Source organism: Tenebrio molitor, chromosome 1 (assembly GCF_963966145.1).
Source record: "Tenebrio molitor chromosome 1, icTenMoli1.1, whole genome shotgun sequence".
Classification (NCBI taxonomy): domain Eukaryota; kingdom Metazoa; phylum Arthropoda; class Insecta; order Coleoptera; family Tenebrionidae; genus Tenebrio; species Tenebrio molitor.
Genome location: NC_091046.1, coordinates 16,556,826 through 16,582,561, shown reverse-complemented (window position 1 = coordinate 16,582,561; position 25,736 = coordinate 16,556,826). Strand labels below are relative to the sequence as shown.

The window sequence follows — 25,736 nt, the reverse complement described above, 5'->3', positions numbered from 1 at the left end:
TCCGTGTCCCCAATAGTACAATGAGGGACATGGAATCCTGGGCAGTCTGTTATTGTCATTTCAAAAAGTGTCAATGTAAATGCACCTTTACCGTCATTATGATAAAAACTGTCCACTTGGTTATGAGTAGCTAAGGTATGGTTTAGAAATTTTGACAACTGAATCACACATCTGCCCAGTTTTCCGTGTCCCCAATAGTACACTGTACTTTAATGAAATTTTTATCAATAATTCCGTGTATTATACCAAAAAACTTCCAATATTAATGTTCAAACTCTACTTTTTAACATCTGTTGCAGATGTAGTTGTATCCGTTACCTTGAATTACCAATTAATACGAAATTCCCTAGAATTTGAAAATTTAATTGTTTTATTTAAAAATTAAAACAAGGGTGCAAATTCTAAAAAATAACATTAAAAAACTGGTTTTATAAGGGTATTGGCGCACTCGTCCTACACCTGGGACTCGTGCGCCAAATCAACCCTTATGAACTCCAAAATTAACGCATCACTTTGATTTTTTTTAATTAAAAAAGCAAGTGTTGAAACATTAAAAAAATATACATATTAACAGCAATAACAGCTGAACCATGGGAAATATTTTCAACACATTTTCTTACAAAAAAAGTACATAGATGTTAAAAAAAAATACAAAAATTCGAAAAGGTAACATCACGAGTAAAAGATTATTTTCCTGAAATCTTGTATTGTCTCCTCTAGCGTTAATTACAGCTCGATAACGTTCTGGCATGTTAAGAATGAGGTTTCTGGCTATGGTTTTGGCCTATATTTTCCCAAATATCCAGAAGTGCTCTTGTTAGCTGACTGAAGTAATTTGGATGTCCTTCCATTGCCCGTAACCGTTTTTCCATATGATCCCATAAGTGGTGAGTTAGGTTGAGGTCAGGGTTACGTGCTGACCACTCCATAACTGAATTTTCAATATTCCCAAATTAGTCGGAAACTACCCTTGCAATATGTGGCCGTCCAATATTCTGCATATAAATGAAGTCTTGCCCTACGAATGGGGCAAATGGTACAACAACAGGTTCCAAGATGTTCGTGATATATCGATGTGCATTTAAATTGCGTCTATCTAAAACCACCAGCTATGTAGCTACGTCTAAAGATATTCCTATCCATACCATTATTGACCCTCCTCCAAAACTGTCTTTAGTAACGAAATTACATTGCGCATATTGCTCACCAGGTCGTCTATACACTATTACCTGTCCGTCAGACTCGTATAGACAGAACCTGGATTCATCAAAGACCAAAACTCTGCGCCAATCTTGTTCGCCCCAATTGACATGTTCTTATGCAAAGTTTAAGCAGGCCCTCCGAAGGGCTGCAGTTAACTCGGGTCCAGTAGCTGGTCTTCTCGGATGTATCTGATCCTCCTTTAGTCGTTTTCTAACCGTATTTTCACTCAGATGGAGTGCATATTGTCTAACATGCGATCTTAAAAAATAGGAGAGCAGTGAGAAACCCTTCTCTAATGCTTATTAATCTTAAGTATTGGTCCTCGTGAGGTGTTGTGATTCGTTTTCGGCCTTGTCCACGTCTCCTTGTGTGCCGTCCAGTCTCCCGGCGTCTTCTTAGAACTTCTTTTCACTCTGAGCTAACAAAAGCACTTGCACGGACTTTTTAAACGTTAAGTTGTTCCTAACGTCATCCATGTTAAAAGTAAATTAAGATTTGCGTCAATACTGATTCAATTTTTCAACTGCTATTAAAAAATTATTTTCTAGTAAATTTCAAAATTTAACAAAAACAATATTTTTGCTCATTTTTGTAAACAGTGGCTGAAAATTCTAATTACATTTGTAGCATTATCTATGCTTCTCCTCTATTTTCAGTGTGTATAACAATTTTTTGCTTTAAAGTAAAACTCTTCAAAAAAATCGTAAAAATTCAAGTGATGCGCTAATTTTGGAGTTCAGTGTATTTTCGCACGCATTTTAGTATCAAAAACGGTGATTATGATTCAGGTATAATAAAAAATAACCTAAACATAATAATTACAGTAGGTGTTGAAATTGCGACACATTGGGCTAGTTTATAGAAAGAGAATTAAATATTGAATTCGAATTAAATTTCAATGCGTGATTAACCCATAAATCCGAAACTTCGATTGGTTCAATCTGATCATGTGTTGAGTTAATCTCGCATTTGATTACGATTAACTTGATTTCGCTTCAGTAAACTGGCCCATTAACTTCTTGACAACATGCAAACCGAAATCTGAAATCTTAGAGAATATTATTCAGGATGTCTGGTCCTAATAGGAAACTGAAACTCTATTAATTGTTTGTATCTACATATGTGAAAATAACGATTAAACTATCAAAATTCAATGGCTAAAGCAAATTTTTGTTTTCATTTTAGACTAAATTGCCTCAGGAATCATCATTGTCAATGTGATAAATGATTCAAAAATTACAATGATCTGAAAAGATGCGCTTTTAGAAAATAAGGTTGATCTGTTCGAGGATTTTTAAAAAATTCAATTTTACACTTACACGTATACAACGAGTATATGTATGTGCGTTTAATGACATTATGTAAGGCTATAAATGTTAAATCATACTATAAAATTAAAAGGTTACGGATGTTTCTCTGAATGTTGATAAACGAATTAAAAAAAAGATATTAGAGACTATTCCATTCACTTGTCATTTGTTAAAAATGGGCCAATAAAAACACAATTTTACACATTTGCTACCATGGTTTCAAAAAATTGGAGCGAATATTCCCACTCGTGGAAATTGTATCGGTAATACCACTAGTGGATCCCAGCGATAATTTTTAACAAATGAATGCAGCCTTGAGAATTGCTTCCAAATGGACTCACGTGTCTTTTTGTGTTGTTGGAAATATTTTCTTCGATTTCTGCGTTAATTTCTTCATCCGATTTGCTGCCAAATTGCCAAAGTTGGTTCATGGAATAGTCCTCCGAATACAACTCGTAGTCCCAATTATGTAGACTATTTTTCAAACTGGTTTCACTCATTCAATTGTGCTTGGGAATTTCACTCGTGCTGACGCACTCGTAGATTCATTCCCAAGCACAATTGATAATTCGTGACCAGTTTGAAAAATAATGGACATAATTTGGACTACTCGTGGTATTATAAATATTCAATTATTCAATATCAATTTTTATTTTTTCGCAGGAGGACCATCAAAATAACCAAACTTGTTTGTTATTGCAGACGTTCAAATTCTACCATGAATGCATAGCACACTAGTTATTATCAGTATTATCAAAAAATGAGCTAGTATTAAATTCATATAACTGTGGAAATCAATACCTCTAGTTTCTAATTTCAGATTATTATATCAAGTCTGACCTTGTAGTTTTTTTAATCTAATAACACACATCAGGTTTGCTGATTTTATTATACTTTTTTAAATAATTATTAATATTCATGTTATTTAATGATTAATGTGACCCAAAACCAAATTAAATTATTCTTTGCTAATTTTATCTTAATAGGGCCTTACCTTTCTATAATTTTCAATATATTTGAGATATCCACTAAATGAATTAATTTATCATAATCTTTTCAATTTTGAATGTTTTAGTACATATTTAACGTATCTGTATTCAGTTTTTTTTTTGTAAGTAACACAAGTCTTTCAAAAAAGTAAATTTTTTCCGGTGACTTTCCAATTATTTAAAGATTGTTTTAAGTACATTCAAATGGTAATTTCATTTTCTATTTCATGTTTGTTAAGTTCCATCGATTAAATATACTGTTTTGTATTTAATCAATGGTTCTGTTGTTTTCAGGAACAGGCCAGTGGTGCTGCAATGTGGTTAACAGCAAGTGAAGCTAGTAGCATACGCCATGAAGATATTGCAGACAGACTTCACGTGGACGTAAGACATGGCCTAAGCTGGCAAGAAGCTACACACAGAAGACAAATAGCTGGGTGCGTTTTGTAATCTTATAATAAGCGAATGTGAATACATTCTTATAATACATATACATATATTATTTTACAATTAATTACTTTAATTGTTTTTAGATATAATGAATTTTCCGTAAAAGACGACGAGCCACCTTGGAAAAAATATTTGGAGCAATTCAAAAATCCTTTGATATTACTTCTTCTAGCCTCTGCACTGGTCTCAGTATGTATGAAGCAGTTTGATGATGCGATCAGTATTACCGTAGCTATAGTCATTGTCGTAACAGTGGCTTTTGTTCAAGAATATCGTTCGGAAAAATCTTTACAAGAACTTACTAAACTCGTGCCACCTTCATGCCATTGGTGAGTGTTATTAATTAACGCAAGTAATTTATAACTGGATTTTCAAAAATTGTTGATGATGGTCAAATAGGCTAACTGCAACTTTTTTTATTTAATATGAATATTTATCTCATTTTATTGACTTAGATTTTAAGAACACGCATATTTTAAGCCGAAAATCACAAATAATAGGACTCGTAGTTTCTTGTTGTAAAGATATTTTTTTACGATTTTTCAGCCTAAGGGAGGGTTCTCCAGATACATTTCTTGCTCGAGAATTAGTACCCGGTGACGTAGTATTTTTAAATGTTGGAGATCGAGTGCCGGCTGATTTACGTTTATTTGAGGCTGTCGATTTGACAATTGACGAAAGTAGTTTTACTGGCGAAACAGAACCAGCGAGAAAAAATGTTGCTTCTGTGCTGCGACCAAATGGGAATCATTCGTCTAACACCAATATAGCTTTCATGGGAACCCTTGTACGCTGTGGAAATGGAAAGGTAAACTTATGAGAAAATAGGGTCGAAATTATATTCTGAAATTTTTGTTTCAGGGTATTGTTGTTAGTACAGGAGCCAATAGTGAATTTGGATCTGTATTCAAAATGATGCTGGAAGAAGAAGCGCCTAAGACACCTCTTCAAAAATCAATGGATAGTTTGGGTGCTCAGTTATCCATCTACTCTTTTGGTATCATAGGTTTAATTATGTTAGTTGGATGGTTGCAAGGCAAGGCCATCATGGAAATGTTTACAATTGGTGTAAGTTTGGCTGTGGCAGCAATTCCCGAAGGTGAGTTCTGAAATAACGAGAAAATAAAACATTTATCCGCATTAGTAATATAAAAAAAAATGATGAATTACTGTAACTGTGATAGCCTTATCGTAGACTTTTCAATTTTATCATTGTAGCAATTTTGATCTAATCTACAGTGTAAGTAACGCTAAATCAAAATCAATATGTTAAGGACACGACGAAATGCGTAATTATGACGTTAGATACTTAAACTCAATGGTACTTCACGTTATATATTTGAAGGAATTGAAAATATTCGAATTTCTTAATAAACGATTTCATAATAATTTAAAGCAAATAACATGACTTATCATTTTAACAAGAAACAGCAAAGTCAGATTCATATTTGACCAAAATGAGTATTATTTTTATTTTTGTTTAGAAATCAAATCTTAAGAAATAAAAAATTCAAATTTATACTCGTAAAAATGACGAAAATATCTTCATCTTAAATGTGACACACTGTACCTATTGTGTGTTGTTGTTTAGTACATATAAAAAATTAAATACTGTGATTTGATTTATTTACATAATGATAGCAATTCATTCATTAATTAAAGTCGGAAATCTGTTTCAGTTTTTGACTGTTACTCACGTTTATTGGTAATAAATGTTTTCACTAGTATTTGCGAGTTATTAACAATCGTATCGTAATGTTAATGAGACATCAAATCCTTTTGATATTGAATTATTACATTGAATTAATTACAACTTTAGGAATATACAGGGTGACTGACGAAAAACCTTTGATGCTGTATCTTGCTTATTTTTTATCCGATTTGAATAAGTGACACGTCAAATAAAATAATTTTGAAAACACTTCAATACCAACTTGCGTCCAGTTTTTGACAGATGAACATCAGCTTCTTTTTTTCAAATAGCACTGTACATTTTTTTCTATTCAGTATTATAGAGATTTATCTTCTGAATATAAAAATGCAAAGAACTATACCCATTCATTAAACAAAAGTCGAAAAATTAAAGAGTAAATGTACAAAATTTAAAAATCAAGTGACCAAAATAAACAAGAGAGAAGTTTGTTCTAAATGCTCGAAATGACTAAGTAAGCTCTGAATATTCATTTGTCAAAACAGTTTGATAATAATAATAATAAAATTTTATAAATTTTATTTTTGCTGTGGAAGAAAATTTCCAAAGACGATTTAGTGTTAACGTGTGGTGTGGCATTTTTGGAGATAGAATGGACTAGTGGGTCCCTTTTTTATTGATAACAGACTCGATCAAACAAAATATCATTATTTATTATCAAACGAAATAAGCAACTTTCTGGATGAGATGCCATTAGCAGTGCTGAATAGAGTCGTGTTTCATCAGGACGGCGCCATACCACGTAATGCACGCATGAATTTTGTATTTTTAAATCATTTAAATCATTTTGGTGAACGATGAATGGGTGCTCATTGAGCTATTCGATGGCCCGCTACATCCCCAGATTTGAATCCATTGGATTTCTTTATCTTCATTCGAAACTTTCGAGACAATGTTTATTTAACCCCACCAGGTACCCAAAAAGAGTTAAGAAAATGGATAGTGCCAGTATGTCAGGACAAACCCCGAATTTTTTTACTGAATGCAAAGGTGGGTATTTCTAGAAGGTATCGACAGTGTCTGCAACAGCATTGAGGAAATTTTGAGTAACTAGAATAGATTTTGTAGTGTTTACAAGTTTGATTACTTGATTTTTGATTTTCAATTTTTTTCAATTAAAATACATTTTTTGTTTTTTCTTTTAATGCACAAATATTCAGAAGAAGATTCTTTATAAGAACGAATAAAAAAATATATAGAGTGTAATTTGAAAAAAAAAAGTTGATTATCGTCTGTCAAAAAGTAGATGTCGAAAAAAATATCGAATAGGATAATAATGAAGTCCTTTTCGGACTATTTCATTTGATGTGTCATTTATTCAAATCGGATGAAGAATAAGTAAGATACAGCGTCAAAGGTTTTTCGTCAGTCATCCTGTATGTAAATCTTTACTTACTATCGCGGCCATCCAAAAGTGAACGTTTTTTTTTATAGTTTGATTTTTACTTTAAATCATAGGCGTCCTAAAATGTCAAAGTTTGACACTAGCGATAAAAAACGTATTCAAACCATTTTTTTTTAAATGCCACATCTCACTCCGATGCAGACAGCTAGGGCTAATGCAAAGCTAGAAGAAAATTGGTCGTTGGCTGCTGTGGCGAGAGAATTACATTGCAGTAAGACTTGCATCTTCATTATAAAGAGGGGTTGGCAAGAAAACAGGCTTGAGAGGCCAATGCGAATAGGTGTTGGAAGGGTTTCTTTACTAAAATTTACTTTCACTTTGATAATGTATTAATTATTTCTCAGTCTCATTTTTATTAAAAATTATTTATTACAACTTTTTATAATTAAATTAGTAACGCCTGCTGCACGAACGCCAATGAATACAGCCTGATTTAATCTAACGAAAAATACAGAAATTTTCGCAAGCTATCGTTCACTTTTGGATGGCCGCGATTGTACATGAAATCAAATATTTTCTTAATAATAGAGTCTTCCATTACAATTATATTAAATGATTAATGATGAGACATTAAACTTCAATTCTACATTGCACAAAATCCAAATCGATATTTGATTTTTTGTTGTAATTTTGTGTTTTATTATAAACCAATAATGGCAGAACTCATAAAGGGCCATTTTGGAGTTATTACAAATTCAAGTGTGGCAAATTAGTCTTATTTCGAACAGTAACATTGGCATAAATATACAGTGCATTTTTTTTAACTGTTGCCATAGGGAATTGCATGGTAAAACTTATACCCCCTGTTAACTTTTGTTCTGATGAAAATATTCAAACCATTTTTGGAACAAAGTTGGAAGATTTTTTAAACTATCGGATAGATTACAATTCAATATCCTAAACTGTCGAAAAAGTTGTGAAAAAAATATTTGTATCACGCCGGAATAATAGTACGTCGGGCGGCCGCCAGAATAGCGTCCTTGTCGGCTCAACCAGCAATTGTCTATCCCCACTTTTGATTTTTGTCAGTTTCATTTAAAAAATAAATAGCGAGATCATCTCGTGGCTATGATTAAATTTCTTTATAAAAAAAACAAAACGTAAAAACGTTAACGCACAAATAATTCAACAAATTAACAGAAATTATCAAAGGAATTTTTCGAAATGTTTTTCTTCGACTATTTTGTAAATGTCGAACTGTAATGGAATTTGGTCAGGTGCTGGTTGAGCCGACAGGGACGCTATTCTGGCGCGCTTTAAAATATTTTTTCACAACTTTTTCGACAGTTTAGGATATTGAATTGTAAACTATCCGATAGTTTAAAAAATCTTCCAACTTTGTTCCAAAAATGGTTTGAATATTTTCATCAGAACAAAAGTTAACAGGGGGTATAGGTTTTACCATGCAATTCCCTATGGCAACAGTTAAAAAAAATGCACTGTATATAAATATTAAAAAGTTATAGATGACCATTCCTTATGCCCCAAAATGTGCTCTACAAGATAGGATAGGTCTCATTTAGTTATACCTTTGAATGACTAATAAGAGTCATAATTGCAGTCCGATTTTACTCCACTAATAGAGCACGCCGACACTGAGGGTCTTGTGGGAATTATTCGCTAGCGTTTAACCATTTTTCGCCGATCTCTGCTCATGACCTATAAATATTAGGTGTCACCCTATTAACATTTATATTATTTTTGAGTTAAAACTCGAATGTTTTTTTTGTACTTTTTGAAATCAATGAAAGCTTGTAAAATCTGTTTTAGATTGCAAAACGTTTTATTGAGAAAACTTGTTCTTATATCGAATTTATTAAATACATTTTAAACCATTTACAAGTATATCATTGTTATATTACAGGATTGCCGATAGTTGTAACAGTAACATTAGCGTTGGGAGTGATGCGAATGGCGAAGAGAAACGCCATTGTTAAGAAATTACCAACTGTAGAGACACTCGGTTGTGTCAATGTGATATGTTCGGATAAAACAGGCACTATTACTCGTAACGAAATGACTGTCACAGTGTTAGTAACAGCTGATGGATATATTGCTGAATTAACAGGCGCCGGCTATAATGACCACGGCCAAGTATTGTTACACAAGTGTGATTCCTCGGATAGGGCCAGAGAAAGTGTATATAAATTATTAGAGGTACGCAACTCTCGGTTTTTCAAGTAGCGTAGCTTTGATTTTAATTTAATTAAAACAGGTAGGAGCTGTGTGCAATAATGCCGTTATTCATAACGAAACTTTGTTGGGGCAACCAACCGAGGGCGCTCTGATAGCCGCTGCGATGAAACACGGGATGTACAATGTTAACGATCGATACGTTCGACTCCAAGAATATCCATTCAGTTCAGAACAAAAGATGATGGCCGTAAAGTGTATATCTAAATACGATAATGACAAAGTCGAAATATTTTTGGTGAAAGGCGCTATTGAAAAAATATTGCCAAAATGTACCAAATACAGTTGGAATGGAGGTGTTCAGACTCTCACCAGTAAGAAGGAACAAGATTTCATAGCGGAAGCCCACGAAATAGGCAGGAAAGGTCTCAGAGTTATAGCCATGGCAAGAGGCCCAACTTTGCAAGATCTCACGTATATGGGTATAGTGGGTATTTGCGATCCGCCGCGACCTCTAGTGAGAGAAGCGATTTCAACACTTGGTCAATCTGGGGTACAAGTAAAGATGGTTACTGGAGATGCTGAAGATACTGCAGTTGCGATCGGTTTGTACAAATAAATAACGCTTTGTGTGGTTTTAATTGTCGTTTTACAGCACAAACGATAGGTTTAGAAACCTTACCTTCACAAGTTTTGTCCGGTGAACAATTAGATGCGTTTACTGAGACGGAACTAGATGCTGCCATTCCACATGCTTCTGTTTTTTATCGAGTATCACCCAAAAATAAATTGGCTATTGTTAAGTCGCTTCAAAGAACTGGTCACATTGTGGGAATGACGGGTGATGGAGTTAATGACGGGGTGGCATTAAAAAAAGCAGATATTGGCATCGCTATGGGTAAAAATGGTACAGATGTGTGTAAAGAAGCTGCTGATATGATACTTGTTGATGACGATTTTTATACTATAATGTAAGGGTTACTTTATTGCAAAGTTATTGTTTAGTATTTATTATATTATTTTAGAGCTGCCATCGAAGAAGGAAAAAGCATATTTTACAACATCAGGAACTTTGTCAGATTTCAATTATCAACCTCAATTGCAGCTTTATCTTTGATCGCATTAGCCACCCTAATGAGTATACCAAATCCCTTAAATGCCATGCAGGTAAGCAAAAATATTTAAATCTAAGCCACATTTATGAAAGAAAGTCGGACAAGTATTGCATTTTTTTTTTTTGGGAAATAGCAATGCAAGTGAAAAAATACACCATCTAGTTAACATTAACTGTCATTGCGTTTGAGCGTAGGTATTCTAAATTAAATGAATCAATGTTATTTATTTACAATTATGACGTAGTGCGTAGAATGCTGTACATGTGTGTTCACTAGACGTTTAAAAAGTATCAAAATTTACAAAATCAATATTTTTGTAACTTTATTTGATCTTATGATTTTACCATGAACGTTTATTAGCGTTCAGAACACTTAATCTACCTGTGACGTTTATTTACCTACTTTTAGATTCTCTGGATTAATATCATCATGGATGGCCCTCCAGCTCAAAGTTTAGGAGTGGAACCTGTTGAAAAAGACGTTGTAAAACAAAAACCTCGAAATACTAAGGAACCGATGATTACAAAAAAACTTATTGGAAATGTTCTTCTTTCAGCTTTGTTCATAATTGCTGGAACTTTATGGGTTTTCAAAAAAGAGGTATGAACACAAGTTGTGAATTCATATACTATCAAATTTGATCTTGACAATTCTTTTATACCTTTTTGGACGTATAAATATGAAACATACTTCTTTCTAGATGAGTTCTGAAGGAATAACAGCGAGAGACACAACCATGACTTTTACTTGCTTTGTTTTCTTCGATATGTGGAATGCTTTGTCCTGCCGTTCCCAAACCAAGAGTGTATTCCAAATCGGATTCTTCTCAAATAAAATGTTTTTAATAGCCGTAACACTATCAGTTATTGGTCAGCTGCTAGTTGTGTATTTTCCACCTTTGCAACGAATATTCCAAACTGAAGCTCTCACTATGTGGGGTATGAACATGCCGTGCGATCGAAAAATAGAGTAGACATTTTCAAAAATTACTGATTTGTAATAAATGTTGTATCAATCAGCTGCAGAGAAAAAACTTTGTTGTATTAGTTTGTTGATTGTTATAAAATCATTATAGCACTAAAAAACGTAAATATCATGTTTAAAAGACGCTGTAAGTGATTTTGAGAGGCCGTAGCATCGTGACTGTAGGACATTCAGACAGTGTTAATGATAAATCGATAAACTGCTTGAATTATTAGGGCATATTAAATAGCCTTCAGTTGTAACAGTCGTTACTGTATGCCTGGCTAACAATGTTTACTGTATTTTTTGGATCGCTTGTGCCACTGAACTTGACGAAGTAAATATTTTGTTTTTTTAGATATGATATTTTTGACAACACTGACGTCATCAGTTTGGGTATTTTCTGAGATTAAGAAGCTTGTGGAAAGATGTCTTGAACAGCGAGGAAAAGGCAAAAGATCTCCGTTAGAATATGTATGACACAAGGGGGGGCCAGGGGCGAAGTCCCGCTGCTATTAGCTGCTTCTTCAACTTTTCCCCCTATAGATCGGCCCCCTTAGAATGTGCAAAATATATTATTTGTCTACTGACCCAAGTAACAATTTATTTAATTTCTGTACACATCATATTTAAAAAAAGAAAAACCATTTTTAAGTTATAAAAATAAACTACACAGTACAACTTATTTTCTTAAACGTTAGTTAAATTAATATATTATTATAATTTTTTTAATGGTTATGCAGGGTTTTTCTCTAAATGAAGAGACTATTCTAATTATTCGTAAGATACAAAGATTTGTTAAAATTTTTTGGAATAAATTTTTTAAAATATTTGTATCGGTAACTGAATCACGTTACTACATAATAAACATGATCATTCTGTTTGTTTTAGAACAAAGAAAAAAATTAATTAATTTATTTGAGTAATAAAATATAAAATGATCTAAATCCTTACCAGATATGGTAATTATAATGAATTGCGGTTTAAAGTGAATTTAATAATAAAACAGCAATCTCGTATTCACGTAGAATAGTCATGTGTGTCAGCTTTCAGAAATCAAATTTGCAAGATGTGTATGTGTATTAATGTAAGTTACTTAGCAAGTTAGCGAAATTTTTTTCAAATGTTTAATGGTTTGCACATTTTAATGGACCAAGTTGTATTAATTGCAGCTAATATGATTGACACGAATATCGTATTACATTTTTATTTTTTTTCTCAGGCAGTGGTTTTATTGTGTTAATTGGATACAAATTTATAAAGGTATATACTTAATATAATAAACCTATTCTTAAAGTAGTTAGCGGAGGGAGTAAAAGTAAAATTTTATGCCTTGCTCTCCTTTTATATTATATACTTTATATTTATTTACACCCGGTGTATGTCTAGGTTATAAATGAATCTGTATTTATTAAGTACATCACCTATATGAATTTCGTTCATTTTATCATGACAGGAGGTTGTGCTACACATTGATGTACAAACTTAGTTATTTTGTTGCGATTATTCAAAATATTCCTCTATAATACAATATTAAAGTAGAGTCAACTTTACATGTTAGTGTGTGAATTTATATCTACACTTTTATACTCCAAATTCTAGCCATTCCTATATCTTGTGGCATTTCACTTTAGAAATCACAATATATTGGGGACTATTATGGTAGTCACTGTAAACTCTAGACACATTTGTGAAGAAAAATTGTTATTCATTGTGAAGCTACATTATTTATGTTGTGCTGCTAAATGTAATAAGTAGACAATGTGTGTAAATGTTAAATATAGCACTTGTAAGTGCCCACGTACTTTCACATTTTAAGTGTTATTATAACATCTGCAAGTACTTTTTGATAGTTCTGTGATACACTATAAATATAATTAAGTAATATTTCAACGTACTTCTGCTTGTTATGTTATGTTTGTGAAATGTGTAAAAAATATCAAAACTGTAAATTTTTTATGCACTTTTAAATGATTATAATTTATATTTCTTACTATTAGAAATTAAAAAAAAAAGTTATTTGTTATCATGTTTTTTTTTCAACAACTACACATTTCAGTTAGAGTTTTGTTTGATTTGATGAGTTGGATAAAAGTTTAAGTTGTATACACCACCTATTTGATATTACATTTATAAAATAAAGGTTCCTTACAATTTGTAAATATTATTTAATAACATTTAAAGTTACATTTTAACGTGAATGTTAACACCTACTAGGCTGTACTCTCCTTTAGAATACGTTTAGATCTTTACTGTGCAGTGTGTCACATACATGACAAAACTTAATTAAAAAGTTGGAGGAAAAGATTTTTTAAACCATAGCCATTTAGCCAAGCCATTAAATGCAATGCAAACGTATGCAACAGGCAACACACGCATATTGATACGTAAAAAATTGAGGTTATGTAATTTCATGGTGTGGTTATCGTGGTTATGGTGCATTATATCAAACGGAAACGATAATTAATTCTAATTTAAGTAGCTACCATGTCTAACACGGATCGAATGCCCAAGGTAGATCCAGTCAAACTGAAACAGTCCGAAGTCGATTTTATAAAATTCGTGGAGAAGCAAAATCTAGATAGGGTTAGAAAGCTGCAAACTCTGCGAAGGAAAAATTTGATAACAGTCAGCCTCTTAGGGTTAGGAGTATTGAGTATTTACGGGTACTCAATTTATTCCGTGAAGCAAGAAAACTTTCTAGACGATTTTGAAGTACCAGCTACAACCACAGAGTAAATTACTTTAGAAATTAGAATGGCAGCAGCAACGAGTTTTCGATTACCTCCTTTACCCACAGTTAGAGATTTAATTAAATTATATAAGTTAAGGGCGTTGCGACAGTTGTCACAGAATTTTTTAATGGATGAACGGATCACTGATAAAATAGTCAAAGCAGCTGGGAAGATACACAATCATTTTGTTTGTGAAGTAGGCCCAGGACCTGGTAGTATCACCCGATCGATACTCAAAAAAGCTCCTAAGAAACTTGTGGTAGTTGAGAAAGATGCAAGGTTTCTTCCTACTTTAGAGTTACTTAAAGAAGCTAGTGGAAGTCATGTAGATATGGTTATAGAAATTGGGGATATCAGGTCATATAACTTTGAAGTTGGTTTTGAAAAAGCACCATCAAGTGACTGGTTTGGTGCCCCTCCTCCTATTCACCTAATTGGAAATCTGCCATTTAGTGTTTCCACCAATTTAATCATTCGATGGCTTGAAGCGATTTCAGAGAAAAAATCAGCTTGGAGTTTTGGTCGAACTTCAATGACATTGACCTTTCAAAAAGAAGTAGCTGAAAGAATTGTTGCTCCTGTGACTCACAAACAGCGCTGTCGATTATCAGTAATGTGTCAGATGTGGTGCGATGTTAATCATAAATTCACAATTCCTGGAAAAGCTTTTGTTCCTAAACCTGACGTGGATGTTGGAGTTGTTACTTTGCATCCATTGAAATATCCGTTAGTTAATTTGCCTTTTAAAATGGTTGAAAAAGTTTTAAGGACATTTTTTAATACGAGGCAAAAATTATGCAATAAAGGGGCAGACAGGTTGTTTCCAGAAGAAATGCGTGGCGAATTAGGTATTACAATAATTGTAGTCTTCAAAATGTACTTTAATACTATTTTATTTTCAGGTCCAAAACTGTTTTCTTTGGCAGACGTTAATTACAGAGTTCGCCCTTTTGAAATAACAACTGAAGAGTACGCTCGTATTTGTTTTGCCTACAAACTCATTTGTGAGGAACATCCAGAAGTTGAAGATTACAATTTCAGAGCTACAAAAAAAACTGTTGCTGTCTAGTATAAGATATATGCATTTTGTTGTACTGACGACTTTTATGTTGTTTCACTTAGTATCAATAATAGTAATAAAAATACAAATTCAACAATTTGCAAAATGTTTTAATTACTAATTTTATTAGTATCATAGTAAGTAAATTGTTTTAATACGTTTTTTGGTTTTAAGAATACTAACCAACTGATCATCAGTATGTTATCAAAATGTTTAATAAGGGATACTTAAAAATTAATCAATCTTTAACCACCGATTTGTGAGATTTTCTAACCTTGGTAACTATGTCAAGTTGATTAGTTGGTTAATGGGTTTATCTTACTTTAAAATTACAAGATATAAACATTACATTATCCTTAAACACAGCCTTACAAATATTAAGTACTGAACATAACATCATTAGAATGTTAATACCTTTATTTAGTTAAAAATTATCAGTGGCGATTTCAAGGAACACTGAACGGTGTGCTTTAATGGAATTTGAAATGTTTTCAAAGAATTAAATATGTTGATTATTTATTATCTTCACAATTGGGAAAAAAACATGGTGTAAATTTAATTTTAAACTGTTCTAAAACTACTCGAGAAATACCACACAGACATCCACATCGAAAAACACAGCAGCCACAAACATTCCAACAAAAGATGTGTAATTCTGGAATTTATAAAGAAATGCACCAGTTACATACTGTTAAAAATTGTTTTTTGTAAAGCAATAACATCTGCATGTAAATACTTTAATCGCCAATGATAATTTTTTTGTACAATAAAAATATTGTCTAAATTTCGTACATCACTTCTGCTAATTACTTCGAGACTAACTGTGTTTTTATTAGTAGAAAATGTTAAAAATCATCTGACGGCTCGGTTCCAAAGTATCTGTCTCCAAAATTACCCATGCCAGGCAACACATAAAACTTATCATTAATCTCTGGATCAATGGCAGTTGTTACTATCTGAACCTTTGGAAAAGCGTAGGCTATTGAATGAACACCAGATTCTGCCATCAATAAAGACACAATAAGAATATTACTTTCTGGAACATCGTGATCTAGCAGAACTCGTATGGCCATCATTGCAGCAGCTCCCGTGGCCACAGTAGCATCCATCAAAATGACTTTATAATCTTTAATGTCTTTAGGAAGTCTTAGGTAATACAACTATAATGAAATAGTATAGTGCATTTTTTTTGTCAACACTTTAAAGGAAAACTCCTTACCTCCGGTTCACCCGTTTGTAAATTGGTCTGAATTAGTATCTTGCCTATGCGGATATCTTTGCATACATCACAGACTGCCTGCTCCATTGTTTCTCCCGCTCGAAGTATTGACACTCCACAGATTTTATCTGTAGCCATTCGTTTTCCTAAAAGGAATACTGTGTTGAAAAAAAATATATAATTGGCTTAACTCCAATCACACAACTTTTCTTTATGTGCCAAATGTTGCAATTTAATTTTTCAGAGTAAATTTCAATAATTTTATTATTTAATTTACGTGATTTACGTATGAGTCGAAACGTGAATTTATTGTAGTGTTTCACCGTGTAGTTTGTTGACCACCGCATGAATCCATATGTGAACTCCAAGTGCAGATAGAATTACAAGTTACAAGATGCATTATTTTTGTTATAAAATGAATGAAAATATACCTATAACATTTTGTCGGAAATCGCGTTTTGATTTGGAGCTCTTCATTAATAATATAGTACCAGCTGTATCAAAAATACATTTTACACGGTGATAGAATAATTTTTCCCTCTAAAATTTTACGGAAATATGATTTATTTTTTTTGTAAATTTTCACTCCCTAACTTTAACCAGCCGAGTTGTACGATATTTGGCTGCTACCACGTGGGTTATGCAAAAATTTAAACAAACATTTTTTTTGTTAATGTGCATAATTCGCTGACACGAAATTTTTATTTGTTTATATCCTGACATCGTCAGAGAATTATCTTTCGAAAGTGATTTAGGACAAAATGTAATATATCACTAATTGTGAATTAACGTCTTAACGTTAGGGTGTGCGCTGAAGCTGGACAAACGCTTCACAAAATCGGATGAATGTACGCAGAACGTATACTCGTATTCATGTAATTCTGCAACATCTTCGTGATCATGTAAAAGATCGTGGTAGAACTCGTCCTCGTTGAATGACAAATAATGAATAAGATATTGTGGATGCTGTGGCAGCTCGATCATGTGCCAGTATCAAAAAATTTGCATTGCAGCAATCGACACTCGACAGTATAAAGAATTTTAAAAATGCAACAGTTATATTCCTGTCATGTCCAACGTGTTAAATTTTTAGGCCTGTGAATATGAAACAATTAGTCTGACTTGTTCCAGCTGAAAATGTGGAACCAACTAAGAATTCATGTCGAAGAGCCCCATATAATGATAAAAAATAGTCGACTAATGCTTGAACGCCTAACATATTCGTTTAACAGACGTGTTGAGTGTTGCATCAATAATAATGGTGATAATTTCGAACCAATCTTGTGGCAATGTGATCTTGAAAATCGTTTTTTTCTACTCCTATTGGATAATACTGTAATTGTTAAAGTGTTTTTCATTGGACAACAGGATTCATTACCCCATTACAGCCCGAATAATAATTTCAAAACTGACTGCAAATATCATAGCAACTACAGCGTGATCTACAATGACTGAGTCTGTTGGCAACGAAACACTTGAAAAAAATTGGTGTTTTTTTGTCTCGTAATTGGCACTAAACGGATGTTTTAACTTGACACGACATTAAAAACATTTTTGGTTATGTCGGTTACGTTTATACTATTACAAAAATGAACCTTTGCTGGTAAATTTGAAATTTGCCAAATTTCATTTTTAGCAACATATTCAGTCATTCTTGATCACGCCGTAGTTTATGAACTCCAATCGCAAATTTTAATGCAATGGTATGTACAGTTGGTTGCAAAAAAACGGGAACTGTCAGAATAAAATTGACGCATTTTTACAATTTTTTTTATAGTGTAAAATCTTCTTACGAGAGATAGGTTAGAATTAAAAATTATTTGATAGGTATTGTCAAGTAGACAATTAATTGACAAATGTACAAAACCAAATTTACATTAGGAAAATGTTTCTTTCCCGTTTTTTCGTAACCAATTGTACCAAGTATACAAAGTAATAATTTTAAAATGTCAATTTCAGTTTGTCTAAAATGAAACTTATTTATCAATTTATCTTCAGTCGTAGAAAAAGTATAGTATTCTACTCGCGGATAATGGCTATTACTCGCTCGGATCAATTACGCCACTCATTATCATCATTATCCCCTCATTGAATAATATGCTATTATTTTATTGTTTTCCTATTATAAATTAATTTTTGTCCATATACTGTCGCCAGCAAAAGAAACTGGTCGTCAAAATCATCCTGACACAATGGAAAATGCTCCATTGTAAAATGGTCGTAAATATCATAACCTATCATCATGTTGTAAGACATTAATAGTCATTTTTTTCTCATTTCTTTTATCCTTTGTTGATATGGGCAGAATCAGGCAGGGAAATTTTTTAATTTGTGACAATCTAACCAAATTTTGAAATGACATTGACGACCAGAATTTTTTGCTCACGACAGTACGTAGATATTCCACTGGGTGTACACAGTATCAAGTTCTTTCTTTTTTTATTTTAATTTAGTTATCACTTATAATAAACAATTTGAGATACATTTTTTTTTAAATAAATGTTCATAACAAACGCAACATTAAAACATGTTTTTTATTGATTCAGTCATAAAATGACCCTCACATCCAAAGTGCACCCTGTAAGCCACTCGTCACATTTTGTGGTTTCATTTTTACCACTTATAATATCCCAAGTGCATTATTTCCGGAAATTTTTTCGAATGCATTTCCAAAACGTATTAATTAGCCTGAGTGGAACACGAGGGTTGGGTTGGGTTAGCTAGGTGCAAAAAATTTTCAGGAAATCTCTATACAGGTGTCTCAAAAATGGCGCCCAATCTCCTAAGGGTCTTAAAGAATAGAAGTCTGGTAAGGTAAATCTCAATACAAAGTTTGATCGGAACAATAGATTTTGTACAACTTGCTCTTAAATATGCTGATTATTAACAAAATTTCACAGGTGAATTATAAATTACTTTACTGTTTTAATTTTCTTTGGATAGTGGAACAACACAGAAGTCCTTCTTTTTAGAGTAATGACCTACCAAAATAATAGCGGCAACACTGACTTCAAAGGAGAATTGGTTTAGTTGATTGTGCAGACCAACCGATGTTGCCACATTTGCTTACTTTAAACTGTTATAACTTGGAAACTAACCAAAAGAAAAAAAAATTCACAATGAAATTCAACTCAACTCTTCAAATATGTTAACGACTCAAGAGATTTGGCGCCATTTTTGAGACACCTCTATTGTTATAGAAACGACACTGAATTCTGTTTTTCTATTGGCTATTTTTAAGTGTCGTGCGATTTTCACAAGTAATTTTTTTTAAACATGTAGTACTTACCTTTATACTGAACGCCTTGAGGTGTTTCCACAATTTTGTCATTGAACCTCATTAGAGACAATGTATACTCAATTACAAGTCGAATCAGGCGTTTACTATAAAAAATGAATTCATCTCTAGGGGTATCCTTGTTCCTAATAAATGTATGCAAGCCTCTTATTTGTGGAGTTGTGGGTAATAACTTAACAGTATCTGGTCTTGGTTGTCCAGAATGGGCATGGGTTTGAGCCAGCTCTTCCCTCAATTTAAAACCCCGCTGTTAATAGATGTGTATCAAGAAAGTAAATCACTGACAACTTTAGCAGACTACATACCAACTGCAGTTGCGTGTGTACATGCTGAACAATCAGTTGAATTGCTACTTCATTTTCACCACCTCTTGGTACAATTATGTCAGCATGAACTTTCATTGGTGCAATATAATGATTAAAAGATGGTTGAACCATTCCACAATACTGCTTAAGAACACCCTCTAAATCTCTACCTCGTTGGCTGATGTCCCTCCTCAATCGGCGAACCAGACGAACGTCCGCATCAGTGTCAACAAATAACTTCATATCCAACATTGCAAGAACTTTTGGATTATAAAAAGTTAAAATTCCTTCAAATATTATGACATTCGCTCCATACATGGTTTTCTAAAATCACAACTGTAAGATTTTTACTTTTACAATTAATTAAACTCGTACAGTTCTGCTTTCTCTTGCATGGGTTACAAAATTATAGATGGGTACTTCAACTTTTCTTCCTTCTTTAAGTCTCTGTAAAGTGCTAATAAGCAAATCAAAATCAAAAGCGTCAGGATGATCAAAATTGTATTCATTTCTGTTAGCTATTTCACGTTGTTTTTCATTCAACACTTTATAGAATGAGTCCAAGCTGAGCAAAGTAACCCAAGGAACACCCAATGACTCGATTATCTTTTCAGCTACTGTTGTTTTTCCTGAAGCGCTTCCACCACAAATGCCTAAATATATGGTTTAATGAAAAAAAAAAAGAATGGGAAACTGACAAACCTATCACTAGAGGTTCAACTTTCTGTCCTTCACTGTTGTACCATGGAGGTCGTCCAGCTGTATAAATCGTTCGATGTTGTGTACGTATCATTGACTCTGCAGCAGATTTTTTGGATGATTGATTTAGTGAAGTTGTTCTTTGCCGTCTGGATCTGGGTGATTTTTGTGATCCTAAAGTGTTTCAAAAATGTTTCATGGTGTAAATATTTGAGTATTAAAAAAATTACCGGTCGATGGAGGTCTTGGACAGTATGGAACTGTAATGGGTGAAGCTGGAGTATTGTAAAAGTCTCCACTTTTCTCTTCATCGCCTTCACAGTCAGGAAAGACTTCAGAAAAATCTGCTTGTGTTTCGGCGACATCGCTTTGTGTTTTGAAAATATATCAGTTTTATTAAAACGTTAAAACAAATACAAAAAATGTAAATCATTTTTGGTGTAGGTTAATTCGCCACGTGAATGATTTGCTATTATATATGTTTTATTATCCTTAAACTAAAATTAAAAAATAAGGTGACGATTGTAATATGTACTTTTTTAAAGACGTACATTGCAAACATTTTATTCAAAAAAATCATTATTTCTTATAATACATACCTTTCAGAACTCGCCGACGATGGTGGATCAAGAACGCTAATTATTTTTCCTGCCATTGTCAGGCATAAACTATATACACAATCAATTCAGAATCAAATTTAAACAAGTTCTGCACTGTATTCGATAATATTTTAAAATGCTCACTATAAAATAAAGTTGGTTAGGAATTAATTCTACCTGCTTCCGCCGGCTGAAAATCAGAAAATGACAGTTCACCAGAGGTACCCAAGAAGGTGCGCGAACGAGTGCGCACAACGAGTGCGATAATACTATGCCGAAATTTAAAAAGTATCAAAAAATTCAAAAAAATCTATGATCATTTTATTAACTGTGTATTTATACAGGGTGACTGACGAAAAACCTTTGATGCTGTATCTTCTTATTTTTTATCCGATTTAAATAAATGACACATCAAATGAAATAATTTTGAAAGCACTTCAATACCAACTAAATAAAAAATAAAAAATCTTGCGTCCAGTTTTCGACAGATGAATATATCAGCTTCTTTTTTCTTCAAATAGCACTGTACATTTTTTTTTATTCAGTATTGTAGAGATTTGTCTTCTGAATATAAAAATGCAAACAACTATAATTTACTCATTCATTAAACAAAAGTCAAGAAATTAAAGAGTAAATGTACTGTTGCGAGCAAAAAAAACTGGTCGTCAAAATCATGCTTTGACGCAATGGAAAATGCTCTATTGTAAAACAGTCTTAAATATCATAACCTATCATCATGTTGTATGACATTAATTAACATTGATTAATTAATTTATTTTTTAATTTGTGACAATCTAACCAAATTTTGAAATGACACTGACGACCAGAATTTTTTGCTCGCGACAGTACAAAATTTAAAAATCAAAATCACGAGAGCTGTGTCAAAAATAAATTACTCCCTAGAATTCGAACTTTTTAGGGAAATAACGTTTTTCATGTTGTGTGTAACTAGAATTTTCAAAACTAATTTTGAATGCCTAAGGTTGGTTACTATGAATTAAGAGATTAAATCCAAATAAATATGCCGCCAGTAACCAAAATTGATTGTGAAACGAAAAATCATCTATCACTTAGAGAGAAATTAGTAATTTTCAACTGTTACAATTAACTTGCTGGCTTACATTTTTGGGATATCTTTTGTTTATCACCAGAAACCACATAGCCTCCAACCTGACCAAATTTATGGCAACCTAGTAACGAATATCCCTAAATCCTAGGGAGTAATTTATTTTTGACACGAAAGCACAGAATAGAATCAATCAGACGACAAATAGGAAATTTTTGTGACATATCGATATCTTTCTCTTGGGCGGGAAAAGTCCGCGCATCTAAGCCGCGCAGATGAAGCGGCCATAAGTTCAGAGTAGAAGTCAGTAGCGTATCATAACCGCGGTTGACGCAATTGGTTTTCTACCAGTGGTGGCGATACATGAATAATATTAAGATGAGTAAGCTCAAAGGTGGCATGGTTTGTACGGCAAAAAAATGTGAAAACAAAGCCTACAACTGTAATTTGGCTTTCTTCACTTTTCCAAAAGAACATAATCGAGCAAGGTAAGAAACTACTATTATGTAGGTACTTTCGTTAACTTTTGAACGTAATTTTTCTGTCACATAAAAAAATACTCTAAATTATGCTTTACTAAAATTGTCACATATGGATGACAAAATATTACGTTGTTAAGTATTATTTATTTATTTTCTATTTTTTATTAATAATTAAAACCTCGTTCTATTCCATTTGTGTGATTCTTGATACTTCTTGAATTGAATTAATTATATTCATATTCGACTCCGTACTTTGTAACATTTCTGGAAAAACTTTTTTATAAGCGCCTATCACAATAATATCCCGAGTGCATGTCAAATTGTCGATAATTTAATTATGAGACAATTTTACATGCACGAGAGAAATTTTGGCAGACTATTTCCTGAGAAAAATTTACATGGTAAGTACAAATAATAGTATATTAAGTATAAAGAACGGTAATTTTGTGTGTCGTTGACAGTCATGACATTTGCACTGAACTGGTATCTAAGGTAATTTCTTGACGACCGTTTTGCTCTAGTGCAAATTTCAAATTATCACTTATAATATCCCTAGTGCATTGATTATTTCCGGAAATTTTTTCGAATGCATTTCTAAAACGTATTAATTAGCCCGAGTGGAACACGAGGGCTAATTACGTTTTGGAAATGCATGAGAATAAAATTTCACGATATTAATCAATGCACGAGGGCATATTCGGTAAGAAAATCGTAACGACACAAATCCTAAAAAGAAGTAATCTGAATCACGTGTTGTTCTTAATTCTAATACAACTTCAAGTAGTTCTGATGTATTTTCCAGAGGGAATGTTCATTACAATAATTGTATATTTAATTTTAAGTGATTTGTTTTAATTTTTTTATCTGTATGTTCAATAATAATTGTGTAATTTAATAAACATCTTTGACAGCAAAAAATTTCCACTTATTAATCACAGTTATAGTCAAATTTTTTTAATAAACAATTGTCAGTGTTAAAATGAAGTAAAAAACCATACTGTACCACCCTAAAATTTGGACATATGGACCAGCTGTATAACAATTTGACACCAAATCATGGTTAAGGTTATGTTCACTTCACTTCCCGTACTTTTCTTCCGTGAATTCATTTTCAAAACAAATTTAATGAGAAATCAGGAGAAACCTTTTCGAATTTGAAATACACTCTCGCTCGTTAGGGCGCAGGCTCAGTTACATAAAAAAATGTTGACACTCAATGTGACCAATCGTATTATCATGAAAATCACAGTTTGGCTCATACCAACAAGACAACGTTTTGACAATTGTTTATTAAAAAAATTCAACTATAGGTTGGTCTACCTACAAAAAATTTCCAAGAAATTTTTTTGTTGCCATGGTTATGGCTCGTGAACTAATTTTTCTATTGGTGATTAATGAGTGTCGTACGATTTTCGCACAAATAACTCAAAACAATTTATGCGAGTCCGGACCTGAACCTCGGGCTAACATGTTGTAAATGCGGACCTGATATTCTACGCTATAATAATGGCTGCCGCTGGCTGACTGAGATCAAAGGCGATTTTGCCGACTTTGCCTTCTGATGGATTCTATTCTGTGACGACAGTATGTAGGTAAAGTTAAAATTCGCCCACCCAAAAGTTCACGATTTTTTTTCACATTAATAATATTACATAGGTATTATATTTCTTCAAGACTAATTTTAGAATCTTGACTTTTTTAAACAAAGCATACATTTGTCATTTAATAAAATGCATTCAGCACAAACGCCACGCCAGGTCCCGTCTTAATCTAGGATTCTAGGGAAAAATTGAGAAATCTGGGCTAAAGTTAGTATATTAAATAGAGTTGGCTCCATTCTGGTTCCTTGGGCCGTTTTTCGATTGATAATTGACTGCACTTTTATTGTCAAAATTGGCACTATTTGTGTTTAAATAAAATTGTTAATTATCAAAATGTTTCTAGAGTGAAAAATAAATTATAAATATTATGTTATCTACTTAGATTTAACTCTCAAAAACTCCCTTAGGAACCTGGATCGAGCCTACTTTCTCTTGTACGGTCGGTGGACAAATAAAACTGGGACACTTAAAATTTAATCTGTGTAAATCAGACCATTGAATTGTCAATATATTTGTCAGTGTCTATACAATATGTCATACCAAAGTTAACCTATTTGTGATAAAGCCGTAATTAAACGATGCAAATTTGTAAATTTTGACTTATGTGATTGTCATTTTTGTCCCAGTTTTATTTGTCCAACGACTGTACATATATAACGGGTGTTTTTTTAAATTTGGCGTCGAAGTAGGCGTTGAAGTGTCGATTGTGAACGCACTATACAGGTTACGGATCACGGATCAGCTGTTTCAATCTTACGCTTTTACACGAGTGGTGCGATCTCAATCGACTCTCGAACGCCTACTTCGACGCCAAATTTTAAAAAACATCCTTTATATACTCCGTACTCTGATAGATTGCACGTTTTTTGACAGAAGACAGACACAGAAACTGGTTTGGCGGGAATTAATCTGCAGGGATACAACGGTTTTCTACATAACGTGAAACAATTGAGATGGAGAGTTTAGTATTTTTCACTGCTTTATGTTTTGGAACAGTGGCGTATAAAAGCCGGGACGCACAGATGCATTTATTGTAATTTGTAACATAAAGTACATGAAAAAAATTAACAAAAATAAAACAAGTAAATTTATAATTCAGAAAAAACTATAAGTACATGACGGGGCGCACTGGAGCATTTGTTGTAACATAAAAACGCTTAACACCTTGTTGCGGGGGTTAAAGGAACGCCACTGGCGCCAAAGGGATGCGATACCCGGTGAGCCGTTCAAGGACGTTCGCGGTCATAAAAGGTTGCTGGAGAAGGAACGATTGGCATCACTTTCAATGCATTACTACTCGGTTTTACCACTAGGCATCATAGGCAATTGCCTAGGGGCGCCAGGAGAAAAGGGGCGCCCGGAGAAAAGAGGCGCTCGGCTGATCGTGCTTAAA

General features: G+C 33.0%; 4 protein-coding genes across 4 annotated transcripts in view; 3 read left to right on the top strand and 1 right to left on the bottom strand.

Annotated features, from left to right (window-relative positions):
- The window catches only part of SPoCk (secretory pathway calcium atpase), a 39,062-nt gene extending 25,757 nt beyond the window's left edge, over window positions 1-13,305 (top strand). Inside the window, exons 2-12 of the mRNA XM_069036330.1 lie at window positions 3,797-3,939; window positions 4,036-4,281; window positions 4,499-4,760; window positions 4,814-5,051; window positions 8,933-9,225; window positions 9,284-9,806; window positions 9,857-10,172; window positions 10,227-10,368; window positions 10,725-10,916; window positions 11,017-11,254; window positions 11,638-13,305. Of these exons, the coding sequence (XP_068892431.1) occupies window positions 3,797-3,939; window positions 4,036-4,281; window positions 4,499-4,760; window positions 4,814-5,051; window positions 8,933-9,225; window positions 9,284-9,806; window positions 9,857-10,172; window positions 10,227-10,368; window positions 10,725-10,916; window positions 11,017-11,254; window positions 11,638-11,759 (2,715 nt within the window). The 3' untranslated portion in view covers window positions 11,760-13,305. The remainder of the gene's footprint in view (window positions 1-3,796; window positions 3,940-4,035; window positions 4,282-4,498; window positions 4,761-4,813; window positions 5,052-8,932; window positions 9,226-9,283; window positions 9,807-9,856; window positions 10,173-10,226; window positions 10,369-10,724; window positions 10,917-11,016; window positions 11,255-11,637) is intronic.
- A 260-nt stretch (window positions 13,306-13,565) lies between these two features.
- Window positions 13,566-14,018, top strand: Ccdc56 (Coiled-coil domain containing 56). Its single transcript, XM_069036410.1, has 2 exons — window positions 13,566-13,695; window positions 13,762-14,018. Exon 2 carries the CDS (start codon window positions 13,767-13,769, stop codon window positions 14,016-14,018), a length of 252 nt encoding a protein of 83 aa, XP_068892511.1. The 5' UTR covers window positions 13,566-13,695; window positions 13,762-13,766.
- Window positions 14,019-14,036: 18 nt separating this feature from the next.
- mtTFB1 (mitochondrial transcription factor B1) lies at window positions 14,037-15,173 on the top strand. Its single transcript, XM_069036394.1, has 2 exons — window positions 14,037-14,862; window positions 14,917-15,173. Exons 1-2 carry the CDS (start codon window positions 14,037-14,039, stop codon window positions 15,081-15,083), a joined length of 993 nt encoding a protein of 330 aa, XP_068892495.1. The 3' UTR covers window positions 15,084-15,173.
- l(2)k01209 (lethal (2) k01209) lies at window positions 15,164-21,827 on the bottom strand. Its single transcript, XM_069036354.1, has 8 exons — window positions 21,195-21,827; window positions 20,826-20,962; window positions 20,599-20,769; window positions 20,272-20,549; window positions 19,897-20,220; window positions 19,583-19,838; window positions 16,294-16,439; window positions 15,164-16,234 (listed from the first exon to the last, which is right to left on the bottom strand). Exons 1-8 carry the CDS (start codon window positions 21,248-21,250, stop codon window positions 15,920-15,922), a joined length of 1,683 nt encoding a protein of 560 aa, XP_068892455.1. The 5' UTR covers window positions 21,251-21,827; the 3' UTR covers window positions 15,164-15,919.
- Between the last annotated feature and the right edge of the window lie 3,909 nt (window positions 21,828-25,736).

What these genes read in the sequence shown, in the direction of transcription:
- Ccdc56 (XM_069036410.1), top strand. Translation starts at nt 13,767, where the DNA reads ATGTCTAACACGGATCGAATGCCCAAGGTAGATCCAGTCAAACTGAAA.
- mtTFB1 (XM_069036394.1), top strand. Translation starts at nt 14,037, where the DNA reads ATGGCAGCAGCAACGAGTTTTCGATTACCTCCTTTACCCACAGTTAGA. An exon ending in AGAAATGCGTGGCGAATTAG is followed by an intron (nt 14,863 to 14,916) that starts GTATTACAATAA and finishes TTTTATTTTCAG; the next exon opens with GTCCAAAACTGTTTTCTTTG.